At 39.9% G+C, this 17,096-nt stretch overlaps 1 protein-coding gene across 12 annotated transcripts in view; it reads left to right on the forward strand.

The window, feature by feature from the left end:
- UROS (uroporphyrinogen III synthase) overlaps positions 1–17,096 on the forward strand; it is a 35,974-nt gene that overhangs the window by 381 nt on the left and 18,497 nt on the right. For 2 of the 12 annotated variants that reach the window (XM_048856727.2, XM_048856730.2), the window contains exons 1-3: positions 5,592–5,896; positions 6,505–6,588; positions 12,974–13,070. In XM_048856727.2, coding sequence (XP_048712684.2) covers positions 5,762–5,896; positions 6,505–6,588; positions 12,974–13,070 — 316 coding nt within the window. In that variant the 5' untranslated portion in view covers positions 5,592–5,761. Of the gene's footprint in view, positions 1–126; positions 146–3,897; positions 3,962–4,365; positions 4,546–4,808; positions 5,006–5,583; positions 5,897–6,504; positions 6,589–12,973; positions 13,071–17,096 lie in introns of those variants that run through there. The other 10 variants (XM_048856723.2, XM_075131020.1, XM_048856722.2 and 7 more) reach the window with 10 other exon arrangements.

Genomic DNA, 17,096 nt, shown 5'->3' on the forward strand with positions numbered 1-17,096 from the left:
GGAAAATACCGGCTCTGCGTCTTTGTGTGAAGCCCAGGAGCTTGACAGCAGGTGAACTCCGCAGAAGAGCCCGGCCTCCCTGTGCAGAGTCTGAACAGCGGCCACTCTGTTCCCCGGTGTTTGCAAAACCAAAGGGGTTTAAAGGGTATGAGTTAAAAAAAAAACAGCTCTCCTTTGTGTTTGTTTCTGTAATTTCGTAATCCTGGGAGGTTTCTAGTGATACGTGGCATCTTACATGGTAGATAAAACCTGAATTTCTCATGTAAAAATCAAGCAGAACCCTCCTATCCTTCGCTTTTTAGGCCTCCTTTATACATCATAAAGAAGCAAAAAAAAAAAGGGGGGGGGGGGTAAAAGCCCCTCCCTTTGCAGATCACCTTATACAATTTACATTAGCACTGAAAGACAATCATTGTAATGATGGCATTTTGGAAGATTGGCTTTAGTTACTTGTTTTAAGGCAGGGGTAGTCAACTACTTTTTGTCAAGGTCCAAATTTCTTGATCAAGGTCCAGACTCCAGAGAAAATAACAAAAAAAAAGATAAGTAAATAAAAAGATTTTGGAGTCTGTTCAAAAAGCATCTGGCAGTCCAGATTTGGCCCACGGTCTGTTTTAAGCATTTGACTTTTAGGCAAAGAATTGGCAGTGGGAACATTTCTGCTTCATTTCCGATTTCCAGATGTAAATCAACAGCTGCTGAGTAAATGGACTTCATTTTCCATTGATTCTTCTTTACAGAAACTTTTTTTAATGTTGGTCACAAGTTTGTGTATATCTCTTGAGAAATATGTAAAGGAGCGTAATGTTTAAGTATATGTGGGAACAGACTGAATATATTGCCAAGGAAGTTGTGTGTATTATTCATGTATTTCCACCATTTCTAGGGTACATAGGACTCTTCTATACACCAGAAATGTCTCATGGGGTTCTATACTCTTTCAGTTTATTCAGCAGGAATCCAGCTGTTCAGAATAATAATTCATTAGCCAATTTCAAGGGCTCCTTCTCAGAGTCTCAAGGGCTTGAAGATTCCATTATAAATACAGATTATTATTCCTGTGTCTGTGGCACCTATAACACATTGTAATAAGCCGCAAAAGATGTTACTTTTAAAAAGTATTATTTCTAAAGAAAATCCCAATTTATAGTTTAAGTACTGATGGTATATTCCCTTAGTCATGGGACTACAACTTCAGCAATAACCGCTGTTTCAACATTTCTGGTTTGGGAATACCATGTTCAACATGCATATTTGCCCACATTCAGCTTCTTGGCTGTCTATACTCATCCCCGTCTGTTACGGTGGCATTGTGCCTACACTTATAGTGATGTCGGTTGTCCTAGGGCATAATTGCTAAGAAAAATGAGTTTGGATAGGCTGTAGCCAAAACAATGCAAGATTTGTCTCTTCTATGGGACATCCCTGCTGCGAGAGAGCATTGCCATACTGGTGTATTACATCACTTCATATTTTATCATACATGTCAATATATTTGCCAAATAAACCTGCCTGAACTGTGAAAGAAAAGACGACACAAGGTTCAGAGAGGTTTGTAGCTGCTTTTACAGCAGATGCACTAAAGCCCCTCAAAGGACACTAACATGGCATGACAAATATTACAGGAGTGCACAAAGCTGCAACAACTCTTGCCCAAATTCTGTTTTCAGTCACACACTTCGCAATCCCTTTGAAGTCAATAAAGTAGCTGCTTTCTGGCAGAAATTAAAGCAAGCCAAAGACATTCTTGGTATCAGGAGCAAGCAGGCTTACTCAAAGTAAACCAGGTGGCTGAGTCCAAAACATAAGTTGTGTGTTTTCTGTGTAAAGTGGGCATTCAGCTAATTGCATATTAGAGTAGTTTGTGATATAAGACTTTTCCCAATAATTTTTCTATAGTTTTAATATATATTTTGCCCACAAGAACTAAACAGTGGAATTCATTTGATAGTTGGAAGCCTGTAATAAGCTTATAAGTATGGATGCTTACCTGTTTATTATTATTCGGTATTTGACAGACAACAGGCTACATGACAGGGAGATAATTTGGTTCTGACTACATCCAAAACATCAGTGACAACTCCCCTCCTTCCAGAATGCACCTGAATCAACTTTATGATTTCATTCTGGGGTTTTATAGCTCTAGTTTGGCTTTTTTACTCTTCCCTAGTAGAATTATTGCCTTGGGAGGATTTTCATTTTTTCTTAGATTTACATTTTTGATGATTTCATTCTTAGTATTATTAAACATTATGTCTTCAAAGAGGTGAAAGGATTTTTTAAAATGTCATTGTATGTATGTCATCTATTATTTAAAGTATGTAATTAGTGATGTATATTTTGGAAAAGTTTGTAAGTTCATATTGTGGTCAGAGTTTAGGTAATTTATGAAGTGTGTGTGTCACTATTGTTAAGAGAATGTGTGAACTGTAAGGATATATATTTCCTTAATAAATATTTCAATACTCTCTAAGGCTTAGACTGTTGGATTTTTTAATTGTAATGTTCTTTTTATGTAATTTATATAACAGTTGTAGTAACTACTGGAACAACTTTTAAGAGTAAGTTAAAGATTTTGTGTGTGTATTTCCTATGTTTAAAAAAAAAAAGAAATATGAAAGAAAAACCCAGCAACATGTATACTCACAGACAGATAGAGAGGCACATACCCTCCTGAGGGCTTGATGAAGTCTGCCAAAGTTGAGACCTACTTCATTAGTCTATGTAAGAGAATTTGGAGCAGAGCTGTTCTCCTGTGTATCTTATTTGGTCTGTCAGCGAACTTGGGCTTAGATCTTCCCCTGATACACTGCCTCCTGTGGACTTGCTAATGTCTGCAAGAGGAGAGCTGTGCTATAGGAAATTTAATAAATTATTCCAAAAATGGATTCTCCTTCAGGGAACTTTAACAACTCTGCCAGTTCCACACTGCATTGCAGTGCTTTAAGTTCATTATTATTAAGTGTTAATCTGTAACTGGTTGAAGTTTTGAAATGCTTAAATTTTTTATGGTGGGGTGGCTAGTGAAGATCGAGTCAATAGCAGGAAAGATTGTTAATGCCTTTAGTTTCAAAATCAAAATTCTAATAACCTATACTCTGCAGAGGGGTATACAAAACTTTGTTTATTTTGACTTTGGGGTTTATGGAATTTTTTTTCAAAGTTATAAATGGATGAAAAATCACGAGAACACTTATTTTTCAAGAAAAAAAGCTCTGTGTTTGACACTCCCCAAAATATTTGCTCTCTCCTCTAAATTAAGCATAAAAATGTTCATGGGAATACCTTCTTCCTATGAAAAGTTAAAAGGATGTGTGTGTCAAAATTAGACTTCTTATCATGCAACTGTCATCACAACCTTATCTCAGGAGACATGATTAGCACCTAAACAATAGGAAGTATTATTATGAGTTCCAATCATGGCTCTGATATTGAATCCTCCTGTAGGAGAGAATCACTTAGGCCCCAATTCAGCAAAGTATCTAAGCTCATGCCTACATTTAAGCACGAAGTAGCTGGTCTCATTGACTTCAATGGGGTCTGATTTTCAGACATTGAGCTCCCATAGCTTCTGTTGACTTCATTTGGAAGTGTGTGCTCTGAAATACACATATTATAAAAATAAATTCCAAGATAAAACACTACTACATACACTTTTCTTCCTGGGGAGAGGATGAAAGAATAAATGTGACAGATGTTAGTTATGTAATTTAGTGCAGGGGTTCTCACAACACATTTTTTGGAGTCCTCAGAGTGTGGCCACCAACTCTTGCTGACGGCCACTATGACAATTTTTCCGAAAAACTTAATTAACTTTAGGAAAAAGAAATAAATATACACACATACCTGTCCAAATCATTGTAATGTATTTATGTAGGGTTGTTGGGTTTTTTGCAGATTCAGGAACAACAACAATGTACAGTTCTTTACTGGACCTAAACAGAATAGAAACACAAATAAGGTGCTCTGCATGTTCTCGTCTTTTTTCGTAGTTGTTGCTTTTGCTTTTTTTGTTTCTGTTTTTTTCTTTTGAATAGAATTGCTAGCTAGTAAGTCTGCTTCTGTGAAAAATTATATTTGTATGTTTGTTAATATCACTTTTCACAGCAGCAGACTTGTTAGCCAGCTGTGAAGCAGTGAAAAGTGATATTAACAAACATACAAATATCACTTTTCACAGCAGACTTACACAGCCCTGGCAAGCCAGGGGACAAATTAAGCCTTGGATAGGATGGTGGGTAGTGAGGCATTGGGGGCCAGGGGTGATGGGGTGGATGGGTCAGGGGCCAAGAGAGGCAGCGGGGGCCAGAGGCAATGAAGCAGGTGGTGAGCCTGAACCCCAGTTTCCAGACGCTGCCGCCACGTGGCCGAAGCTTGCTGCCTGCCACCCAGGGCTGAAGCTGGAAGCCTGAGTCCCACTGCCCGTGGGAAGGTGGGGAACTCACACCGGCTGTCAGCTCCTCCTGTGTTTGTGGCTCCAGAGTGGGACAGGGCCCAGCCTCTACTTGCAAGCCCAGAGGAGGGGCTCAAATACCATGTGATGAGGTCAGTATAAGAACCAATATAGAATAGAATAGCAAAGCTGTCAGAGGATGCTCATTATATTACTATGTTAATATGTTACTGAAATCATTATTCCTTTTTAAAAGTGTTTTCTTTCAAAGTTCTTTCTTTTTGTTGGTTTTCATTGTCGTTTGTTTCTCTGTAAGTGGTATCATTAAAAACCAACATGCTTTTTGCTGGCCTTATCAGGGTGGGTGTTCACTCCCAGAGAATGTTCGTTAATTGCTTACTCATTGTGTAAACGGTAGTGCATCTGTCAATTATCCTGTTTCTTGTGATGCATAACTTTTACTGGCATTGTACAGAGAGAAGTCCTCTAGATCTAATTTAGATATTTCTTTGTTGTGTTTCAGTGATCTGTGGCCATTTTTGGTAAACAATGAAAGTTCTGTTACTGAAGGACCCCAAAGACAGAGACTCAGGACCAGATCCATATATTCAAGTAAGTAACATAAGGGTGGGGGAAGCTATCCCTTGCCTTGTTTCATTATTAAATTAATAATAATAATAATTAGCAATTAAACAAGATTAATGTGATTGGGTGTTACAAAACTAGGAAAAAGTGTTTCAAATGTTAGTATCCATTGAGAAAACTAACTTTCCAGTGTAATTTGCACTATTACAAAGAGTAGTTTTAGATATGACAGTTAATGTTCTTAGCTAAGTAATAATCCATTGTTATTGAAGTTAGTTTTAAACTGCGTAAATGACTAAATATCAGTTTGCTTTCATATAGATCAGAATTAGGATTACAGTATTTTGTAATTGTTACAAACAATTGTTAGCAGTCTCCAGTGAGAGTCCAAGAACATAAATGGATACTTAAATACCTTTTACCCCTATAATTGGCCTTATCTCTGCAAACCATATTCATGTGGGCAGTTCTTACTTGTGCAGATAGTCCCACTGGCTTTAATGAACTTCATATACATGTAACAATTTGCAGGATTGGGCCCTTAGTAGTAAGGTACATCGGTAGTGAGAGACCGCTTATATCAGGGGTGGGCAAACTACGGCCCGCCGGCTGGATCCAGCCCATCAGCCATTTTAAACTGGCCCTCAAGCTCCCGCTGGAGACTGGGGTCTGGGGCTTTCCCCGCTTCAGCGCTGCAGGAGGGTCGGGGCCGCTCCATGTGGCTCCCGGAAGTAGCGGCATGGCCCCTCTCTGGCTCCTACATGCTCTAATGGCCCTGTTCCAATGGCCCACTCCGGTGCTCCAATGGGAGCTGCAGGGGTGGTGCCTGCGGATGGGGCAACATGCAGAGCTGCCTGGCTGTGCCTCGGCGTAGGAGCTGGAGAAGGGACATGCTGCTGCTTCTGGGAGCCGCTTGAGGTAAGTGCTGCCTGGAGCCTGCACTCCTGAGCCTCTTCCCAACCCCCTGCCCCAGGCCTGATCCCCCTCCCACCCTCTGAACCCCTCAGTCCTAGCCCATAGCACCCTACTACACCCCAAACTCCTCATTCCGAGCCCCACCCCAGATCCCACACCCCAACCAGAGTCTGCACCCTTGTCCGCACCCCAACCCCCCACCCCAGCCCAGAGCCCTCTCCCGCACCCTGAACTCCTCATTTTTGGCCCCACCCCAGAGCCCTCACCCCCTCCCACACTCCAACCCCAATTTTGTCAGCATTCATAGCCCACCATACAATTTCTATTCCCAGATGTGGCCCTCAGGCCAAAAAGTTTGCCCATCCCTGGCTTATATTGTACCTGTTTAATGGATAAATAGAGGGCCTCAGTCTCCAGGGCTGTAAGTACAATATCTTTCAGCAGCACTAAATTAATCAACAACAAAAAAACCGAAAATTCCATAGATAGTTTTGGATTTTAGTTCAGAAAAGTAGTTGAATAGTTCTGTTGCCAAATAGCCCATTCTTATAAATATAAATAGACACTATTTGTGATGCATTCCAATGACTAGATATACTTTTTATCCATAGGAATTAGGATTATACGGATTTGAAGCAGCTTTAATCCCTGTTTTGTCATTTGAATTTGTGTCTCTTCAGACTTTCTTTGAAAAGGTAAGCTTTCAACCTTGTAGTAGTCCTGTTGGAGAAATTATGCCCTATGACTGCCAAGCTACAAAGACTAATCCTGATTCAGTAATACCTTCTCACTGCTTTCTGTATTGCTGTTTCTCTCCTGAATTGATAGGGAGTTAAAGAACTTTTCCACAACTCCAGTCCCCTCCTTAGGTATATACCTTGTTAGTCTCATCCCTCATTGCCTAATTGGACCAAAAAGCTGCTACTAACGATGGTGAAGAACTTCACTGAGCATACCAAACTTGTCTCCCTGACATCCTTAGATGATGTAGTCCCTTCTCATGTAACTAACCTGACAGATTCAGCTGGGATGAGCTATATCCAGTCTTGCAGTGACTATAATACTAGGTCAGTTGCCTAGAAAACTTTGCCATGGAAGTGTATCTGCTGCCTAGTTAGAAAACAGGCTTGAATTTAGAACTCTCTTTCTTGCTCTCCAAACGAGTGGGGGCTAGGACAGGGGTTCTCAACCTTTTTCTTTCTGAGCCTCCACCCCAACATGCTATAAAAACTCCATGGCCCACAACAACTATTTTACTGTATGTAAAAGCCATGACCAGCATTAGGGGGTAACAAGCAGGTCAGTTGCCTTCGGCCCTACAAAGCTAAGTTGCTCGGGCTTCGGCTTCAGCCCCAGCCCTGGGTTGTGGGACTTGGGGCCCCGGGCTTCAGCCCCATGTGGTGGGTCTTTGGCTTTCTGCCCTGGGTCCCAGCAAGTCTAATGCCGGCCCTGCTTGGTGGACCCCCTGAAACCAGCTTGCGGCCCCCCCCAGGGCACCCGGCCCCTGGTTGAAAACCACTGGGCAAGGGGACGGCACACTTAGTGGTTTGAGCTGCTCATCAGTGACCTCTGTTTGTTAAGATCTGACTGTGCTTTCTTCTATGCTCCTGCCTACAGCATAGTGTGCTGTAACACTAGGATTTACATAAGGGAAGGTATATGTAGGAAGGTGGATTTATGCAAGAAAAAGATAGGCCTTCGTAAGAACTTGTTTGTATGATATGAACCACCTGTCGCCTAGATTCTAAGGACAGCGTTTTCTGTTCTAGTTTCCCTACCTGACGGGTGCCCAATGGTGTGTTCCACAGAATGCTCTAAATAATTGGGATTTTATGAACTTGAGAGAGGAGAGAAGGACCATGTGAGCTGGAGAAAGAAACAGAAAAGAAATGTGTTTAGTAGGGCTGGTTGACATTTTTCGTTTTGAAACGTTTTGCGGACAAAAGATGGTCCTTTCCCTAAACTGAAAACTTTCACAAAAAGCTTTTGGGTTTTTTTAAGATTTTCTGTTTTACTTTATTTTTTTGTTGAAATTGAAAGTTTCAAAAATTTTAATTATTCATTGTTGCTCCCTCTTGCCCCTCCATTTTGTCATTAAATTAATCATAGCTAGGTTTTTGGGGGAGGGAGAGTGTCACTTTTTCATTTTTCCCTTAGCCACTATAACTTTTTAAAACTTCTTTATCTTGGAGAAGCTAGAGTGGCAAAAGGAAAAATGAAAATTCAGACTCTTCAAAAACTGGAGACGTTTGAATAATTACTGTGGCAGAATTAGTTTAATTTTTTCTTTCGCTATTTTACAACTTTTCAAAGGTTAGGAAAAAAGAAAAGTTAATGACAAATGCACATAATTTATTTTATGGCACCTGGTGGCAAAAAGTGAGAGGAGGAAAACAAATATTCAGACATTTTTTAAAAGGTATTTCCTGAAAATTTGTGGGGAGGGGAGTGAGAAATGGATCCGTTTTGAACCCTGCAAGCTAGAAACAACTTCAAAATTTTCAGTTCATTCTCATAAAATGGATTTTCTTTCCTGTATTTTTTTAAACCCTCTACTCTGATGTTTGTTTAGAAATTCTTATTGAGTCAGTTGCCAAGCACCTGGGCCTGTTACATGATTATTAAAACTAAAAAACAAATATAAACTTTTTAATTAAACTGTAATGGAAACCACCTCTTTGTAACAAAGCCCCTGAATCCCTAATGACAGCCAAAAAGTTTTCAAAAGCTAGAGCTAAAACTCAGTCTTTTACTTTATTCTGTAAAGTTGGTTAAGTTCTGGCTGTGGTGAAGTACTTAAGGGGAGAGTTCTTGAGGAATGGATAAAAATAAAGTGGAAAACATCTGGGCATGAGTTCTGAAACACATTGGAAGAGCTGTTCATCCCACAGAGGAAGACTCCCCTTAGAATGCATTTGTTAAATTAGAGGATCATCTCATGCAGAAGCAATCCACTTTTCAATATACTTGAGGCAGATAGGCAACTTTCTGCAATATCTTTGGGAGACCCTTTTGTATTAAATGATGAATGGTACCTCTCTGGGCCAGAGACTGTATGCTTTCCGAGAGGTGAGGGTTACCACGGCTCCTTCAGGAACTGAAATCAGTAAGGGATGATCAGCACAAATCATTCAGTTTATAACACCTCCAGAAAGGTACTACCACCAAGGGAGGCTTGCATATTCTGGTTCTAACTGGATTTTCCAGAGGCCAACAGACAAGAAAGTACTTTTGGATAAACAGCCCCATCTTAAAATAACTCAGGGCCTTCATTCTGGTTCTTGATCTAAAGACTGAACTTGCACCCATGTGGAAAACCTAGTTGTCAGGTTTGGAGGACTGACATTACCAGTGACCTATGTTGAAATTGGGGGTGACCCTGGTAAACTTTGTAGCATGTGTGTACGTTCTTTTTGTTGTTGTTTTTATATGTTTTCTTTGTGATGATTTTACCTTAATAATAAATGTACTGGCTTAGAAGGAGCTGTGGGGTAATTTGTAAGTGCTGGCAGTACACTGGCCATATCCCTCAAAGAGGAAGCAAAGGACAGGCACTGACCTTTTAGGCAGACTGGCTTACTGAGGTATTGCAATATAAAGCTGGGAGCTGTTCAGCCTTAAAACCCCCAGGTCAGAAAGGAGTGAGACACTGGTTTCCATTCAGGAGAGGTGATGGCTGGAAGCCAGAAACCCTTGAGGGAGCATGGATGGAGAAATGTAGCTGCAGTTACCCTGAAACTTTGAAATACGGCTTCATAGTTTTCCAACCTGATGCTGGATTTAGACTTATACATTATGAGAGTTTACATCTAAAATGTTGTGACACTCTGTACCTCGAGGAGCACCCTGTAGCCCGCAGATTCATCATCTATATATAATTGTGATATTGCATATAAAGCATGCCACGTGAGGTATCAGAGGAAAGGTTATGATCTTCTGAAACCCACTGTTCCATCTAAATATGTATATCATCAATGAATATGAAGTTATGAGAATTGTGTTGTATGATTGTCACTAAAATATGCTATGGGTTTGGGAAGCGTCCAGATACTAGCTCCCCAAAGACAAGGAGGGGATAACCAAAGCCCGGGCGGGTATCCAACAACCATCAACAGCCATTGTCAGGCAAGGCAGTTACAATTCAATGGCTCACTTGCACAAGGCCACACCAGGGGAATTACTTAACCTTGCCTGGGGTCTCAGCAATGCCCACCGACACGGCTGGATTAGTGTTCTCCAAGCACATGGATTAAGGGTATAAAACAGAACACAGGGGCCCCATGCTTTGCCCTCTCTCCTCCCTGCACCTATGCTGCAAGCAGCAAGGAAAGACACTTAGAAGACTGAAGATTCCAACAGAGGAAACTGGCCTAGGTTTCAAGGGTGAAACCTTTGTCATATGAACTGTAATATCCAGTGAGGTGAGAAAAACTGCTTAATCTAGATGTTGCCCAGTCTAATAGAATTGAGAGTTTAGATTACGTGCTTGTATTTTCTTTTCTTATGGTAACCACTCTGACTTTTTGCCTATCACTTATAATCTTTTATAATTAATAAACTTGTTTTACTGTTTATCTTTACCATTGAGTTTGCCTGAAGTGCTTGATAAATCGGCACAGGTTTACAGGCTGATGTATATCCACTTTCCATTGATGAAGTGGTGAACCAATTAATACACTTGCGTTGCTCAAGAAAGGGTCTAAACAGTGCAAGACGGTATATTCCTGGGGTACAAGGCTGGGAGCTGGGGGGGATTTGCCAGGTGCCTTTCTCTGTGTGATTCACGAGCGGCTCTGGGGGCATTCATGCAATCTAGCTGGGTGTGGGGCTCCACATGTGGTTGTGCTGAGTGATAGTGCCTGGAGGGCTTTGCTGGTTGTCACTAGCAAAGGACTGTGAGGGATAGCCCAGGCTTGAGAGTTAAGGGGGCACAGGGGTCCCACAGTCCCAGGCTGCACCCTGTCACAAATGTATAAAGTTGCAGTAGAGTGAGTAGCTTAAACTGAGCAGCGGAGTTGAAAAAGATGAAAAACCATATGGAAGGAGTGTATTGGTCCTGTATACATTATGTTACTGTCACTTAAGTCTTAGTGAATGCATTAAATACAGAGCCTTTTTCTATAGAATAGCTCTTTCAATGTGCTTTGAGAAATCATGCTCAGGCTTAGACAGTATTCACATCTGTTCCCCATCTGAACTCTGGCAGGGCCTGTTAGTCCGCTGAAGAGAGCTTTAAATGCTAGCTGGTTCAAAGAAAACAATGAAACGAGACTCGTGATGGATGTTCTGGTTATATAGCTCTCAATTTGACAAGGGGGATTTCTCCTTCCCTCTCCTCTGCCCCTGGGCTGGAGGCAAAGATATTTTTAAATTACAATTGTTTTAAAGTTTGGGAAACCAGGTTGCTGAGGGTCATCCCTAGCTGTGTGAGAATTTCTCTAGCGCCAGGCAAGTGATCTTACTGTCAATGAACATATTGAGGCTGCAGCACCTCTCGTTCCAAATGCTTGCAGTACATGCACAGTGTGTTTTCTAAATGTTTATGGAAGTTACTGTGGGGCAGCTCATTAGCACAAGTTCTGCACTTACACATACTTTACCATATCCTGTAGCTGCAGAACTAAAGACTTGAAAAAAACAAACCCCTTACTATGATACAAACTAATTAGCAGTGAATGAGTTGGCCAGTTATGAATCTAATATACACAGCCAGGGTTATGAGGCATGGGTGATCCCAGTTATATTCTACTTGAAAAAGCCCTAAGCTAGTGCTTTCTTTGCAGCTTCAGTAATATTAAATACACTTTATGAGGGGGTTAAATGAAACAAACAGCTTTGGTGAAATCCTGGTTTCACTGAAGTAAATGGGAGTTTTGCCATGGACTTTAGTGGGGCCAGTATTTAACCCTACTTTAAATCCTATCCCTTTTTATTCTCAGAGTATGCAATATACATGCGTTTGTTATTAGTATTTTGTGTTGTAGATCTTTATATGATCTCTGATTGCTAACCCAAATTTATCTATAAGCCTCAGACATCCGACAGTCCTAATTTTTATTTTATCATATGTAAAGAAATCATATAACTGAGATGATAGAAAATGCTATTTATGCTAAAGAAGTTTTCCCACATTATTTGAATATTCGTTATTTGTGTGTTCTATATTAGGGTTATACGCCTGCAGTAGGTTCCATACAGAGCCATTTTCAGGATTGGGCGCTTAGTTGTTAAAACATATCTTAAACAATTGCCCTGTACTCCTATATAAGATGAGTATTTTACACTTTTAATGCCAGGTTTTGAAAAGAGCTCAGCACCCAAAAGCTCCCATGCAGGAGCCTAAATAAAGTAGCGAGATTTTCAAAAGTGCTCAGTACTTTTCAGCCCCCCATTACGCTAGAACCAGAAGGGGGAAAAAGTGTCTTTAACAGCTGTCTTGCCCTGGGCTTCAAATTTTGTGCTGCACCCACAAAATTGCACACTTGATGTTCTCTCTACCATTTTAAAAATTATTTTGTTTAAAATTTGAGATACATAGTTCTGTGTTTTCCTTGTTCTTACAAATATCCAGGGATATTTACTGAAATGCTGAGTTTAAATTTGTAATCTGTTACTTTGTTCAGACAAGGCCTACAATTATTAGGGTCCACCAGAAATTTTTTGGTTGGTGTTGTTTTTTGCATAGACAGTCAGTAATCTGAACTATTCTTCACCCTGGCAGTGAGGCAAGCACCTGCCCTCATGATACTTTCTGAGTTACTGCTAACAATAATTATTAGCTTCCCCTGTAAGAATTTTAAATCCATCATATACTTTTCTCACATTCCAGTCTGGTGAGAAGAATTTATGTCTGTTCCTATATTCAGATTTCAGAATTAACGTTGTCTTGTGTGAAAGTTTGAGTTAACCTGAATTCAGTGTTATAAATCTCATTAATATTTCTGCTACTTTTATTAAGTGATCAAAATATTTGACACTTTGGACTGTAATTTTCATATTGTAAAATTGTAACATTCACTGTATGTTTTTTGAACTTCCCAGAGTTTATCTAAATATATTTTCTAAATTGTTTTTTGGTAGCTCTCTCATCCAGATAGTTATGAGGGTTTAATTTTTACCAGTCCAAGAGCAGTAGAAGCTGCCAAGTTATGTTTGGGAGAGAATAGTAAAAATGAAGGTAAGTGCAGATTTATATCTTTGGTTCTGTCTTTTTAAATGAAGTTTTATAAATTTCATTCTCTCGCCCACCAGAAGCTACTTAGTGTGCATGTATGGGTATATTTAAAAAAAAAATTATCTAATAATTGACTTTGAATATTTAAAGGCACCACGCTGCTTTATGCTTAGGTGAGCTTTCACATGTAGAGATTTTGTTTGTTTGTTCCCCCCCATAATAATATTTTTCTAGTTATTATAACAAAAATAACTGAGTGCAAATAACTCTAATTAGACTTCATTTTTTCCCATGAAGTGAATGAAAGTTATTCTTCTTAGTAATGCTAGGACAGTAGTAAGCACCAACTAAGGAATCTGTTTCAGTTTTTAATATATAAAGGTATATTCTGGGACTGTACATAGGAGTTTGCTGAAAACTCTCTAGCCCACTAGAAACTGGCCATCCCCATCATCATGCATGTATGATTCTCATGAAATCTTACTTGAAACAGTTTTTTCAAATCTTGAATATAAAATCTGTCATGTGGATTGAAAAGCAGCAAAAAGACAGTGAACAAATGATAATGAATAAACAGCAATGTACCAGGTTGGGTGGAAAAGTCTTGTGGAACATTATATAGAAACTGTCATACCAGATTAGATCAATAGTCTGTCTAGTTGGGTATTCTGGCTTTAACAGTGGCTAGTACAAGGTGCTTCAGAGGAAGGTGCAAGAAAGCATATAAATGGACAATTATTGAATAGCCTGCATATAGAGAGAGTTTCTTTCTATTCCCAGTCAGTTAATAACTGGTTTACTCTCCATAGAACAAGGATATATACCCTTTAATATTTTTATCTAACTGTCCTGGGGTGCTCTACTCACTCCTGCGGATTAGCTCTGCCAGGCCAACTCCCCTTCCTGCAGTGTCACTCCATCACTCTCTCTGTGCCTCAGTCTCTCAGGACTCAACTGCTCTCCCTTTGTGGCTTGGCCCTCCAGCCAGGTCACTTTAGTATTCCCCTTCCCAGGTATCAGAGTCTCTCTGGTCTCACTGTCCCAGGCAGTCTTCCCATTCACTACGCCTTAACAGTGCCACTTCTCCAGCGGCTGGTAGGGGAACCCAGGCCCTCCCTCTATACTGGGTTCCAGCCCAGGGACCCTACAACAAGCTGTCAAGGTCTGCACAGTCCTGAACCTTACTGCTGTATCCCTGGGCTACATCCTACCTTACCCTACCCTGAGAGTGACTGTCACCTCACTCTCTATATCCCCCATCTGCCCTCAGCTTCTGGGCTTTATACAGACCCAGTCTGTTCCTGTCCAGCTCAGCCTCATTTCTAATTAGTCCTTGCCACCTCCTTCAGGTGCCGCCTATGTGTTTAATTGGCCCACCTCGCCACCTTAACCCCTTCAGGCCTTGTGTGGAGTGGACATCCCTTCCCATTAACATAACTCTGATAGTTTTATAGTTAATGAGAACAATCTTATCCTTTTTTAAAATCATACTAAACTCTAGAACTCAATGTTTTATCTTCTGGCAATGAGTTCCACAGGTTAAGTATGTATTGTTTAAAAAGTATTTCCTTTCACAAGTTTTAAATGTATTTATCTTTTCATTTCAAATTATATCCCCCTTGTTCTTGTATTATGAGCAAGGGTAATTAGAAACACCTGACCTTCTCCATATTTAGGCTTTGATCATGCAAACATGAGTAATTTTACACATGTAAGTAGTACCAGCTCAGTGAAACTGTTCCTGTGTTTAAATGTTTGCAGGATTAGCATCTTAGATTTTAAGGTTTTTTGGGAAAAGACCATATCTTTATTTGTATTTGTACAATACTTATTACAGTTGGGCCCCAATTCTGATTCGGGCTTTTGAGCACTACTGGAATACATACATATTTTAAATAATTACATATACCTCTATCATGTTATCGGTCAGGGTGCAGTCCAGAGAAGTGAGGGGGTTGTATCACTATTTGCCCTGCAAACTGTGCGTCTTACAATGCTTTACTACTGTAGCTCCCAGTCTGGTATACTCGCAGCCAGCCTACAAGAATGCAGGTCACACCCTGAAGTGTCTGTGTTCTAGACAGTCCTGGTTCAGCAGCTCTGATCCCAGCAGCCTGATTACAGCCCCTCTCTGGCTTCCACCAGCCTTGGTTACAACCAGCAATGTGACCCCAACACACTTCCAATCCCAAATTTTCCCAGACCCATGTGCTGTGCACTGTCCTGCCCTCTCCTGGACAATTTAGAGGAACAAACAAACTTTCTTATTTCTTTGAAGACACAAAATCACATCACAGCTTATTTACTTAAATGAGGTAAATACACCTTTCCATTTAAACGCAACACTTAAGTTGGTTTATAGTAAAAATAAAACAAATTTATTAACATAGGACGTAGGCCAAGTGATGCCAAGTAAATGAATAAAGTTAGAAAGGGTTACAAGCAAATAAAAGTGAAAACACACAGCTAAAAGTCTAAAACTAGAAAGGTACAGGCCTTGTTCAACATGGTTTCTCACCTATATTCAGTTTCCAGAGACTTCCACCCTTCCTTCCTCCCACCCCCCGTCTTTCGGTGGAAGGATCCATGTTCTCAGCTTGCAGGAGCGCTGTTCCCTTCTGTCTGTCTAGTGATGGATGCCAAAGATGACTTCTGCCCTTGCTTATATTTTCCTAAATTCAATTAACTTGTTTCAAGAGGCAGGATGAGCTCATGCTGTTTTTCCTTTCCTGTGGTCTTCCCTTCCTCTTGCTGATATCTAGGTAAATAGAACTTCCAGTATATCTGGTCACACCTTGCATAATTTAATTGGAGACAGGTAGACAGCTGTCTGCATTCCTATCTGGGGGAAAGGATGTTTCTCCCTTTGGTCACAGACAGGAAAGCCTAATATCAATGAGTATCCATAATTTCTTTTGTACTGTTAACACATACAGTTCACATTGATATTAATCACTGTTGTGTCATGGGGTTTCATAAAAAGACCTCACTCTATACACTTTTATAATATAGTAATATTGTATACAATCAGTTAATTCAATTGCTTATCACTTGAGGTTCAGACCCCTGTCTTGATAGACTAATAAACCTTTTAAATGAATTCTTCTGAGGGTTACCCCTCAAAATAAAGTTTTTTCAAACTACAAGGAAGGCAACATGAAGTCTGGTCATAAAGGAAGCTCCATGCTCTTTCTTCCCCGTCTTGTTAGTTTAACAGCTTTGTTTACCTAATATGTAAAAGTGGACCTTCATTGTCTTTGCCTGAAGAACAGGCTGGTCAGAGAATCAAATACACATTCCTTTGTCTAAGGCAGACCTGTTTACCATCTCCCTCGACATACTTGGTTTAAACACACTTTAGTCATATTTCCAGCATATATTCATAACTTTTTGTACACACTCTGTGCATACATCGTGCAAAAATGTTAATGATCAATGTGTTATTAGTTTTGAAATGAAACCTCACAAAGATATTTGTACAAAGATTGTTACAATAGTGTGTAGGGTCTGAATACAAGGTGTGTAGCATCAAACATGTCTCCTTTTATTCGGACTCCCATGTAAGCTAATCAGTCTCAATCTTTTCAATATCACCTTATATGGAAGGCTTTCCTTTCTTCTGATTATTATTATTATTATTTTATTATTTTTTTTTGCACAACTCTCTCTGGATCTTTTCTATTTCTATTAAGCCATTTTTTAAAAAAACTGAAGGGCAGAAATGAACTCAATATATTTCATGTGAGTCTGTACTGTTGTTTTATATAAGGCATTATAATAGGAGACCTATCAGATCTATCTCTGCTCAATCAGTTTTTCAGGAATTGGGAAGAGGAGGCTGGAGCCGAACAACATTGCTCAGTGTGAAGCTATAATTTAACTAACATATTTAGAAAGAAAAGCTATTTCCTAGCCACTTTATTTTGGGGTCTGCTTCTCTAGGATATTTTTTTTCCATATTGATAGATCTCTTTTTCTTTTTATTCAAAGCACAATCAGCGTATACATTTGTCGTCTTATTTTTATAAA

The sequence above is a fragment of the Caretta caretta genome, chromosome 7, assembly GCF_965140235.1.
Source record: "Caretta caretta isolate rCarCar2 chromosome 7, rCarCar1.hap1, whole genome shotgun sequence".
NCBI classification, from domain to species: Eukaryota; Metazoa; Chordata; order Testudines; family Cheloniidae; genus Caretta; species Caretta caretta.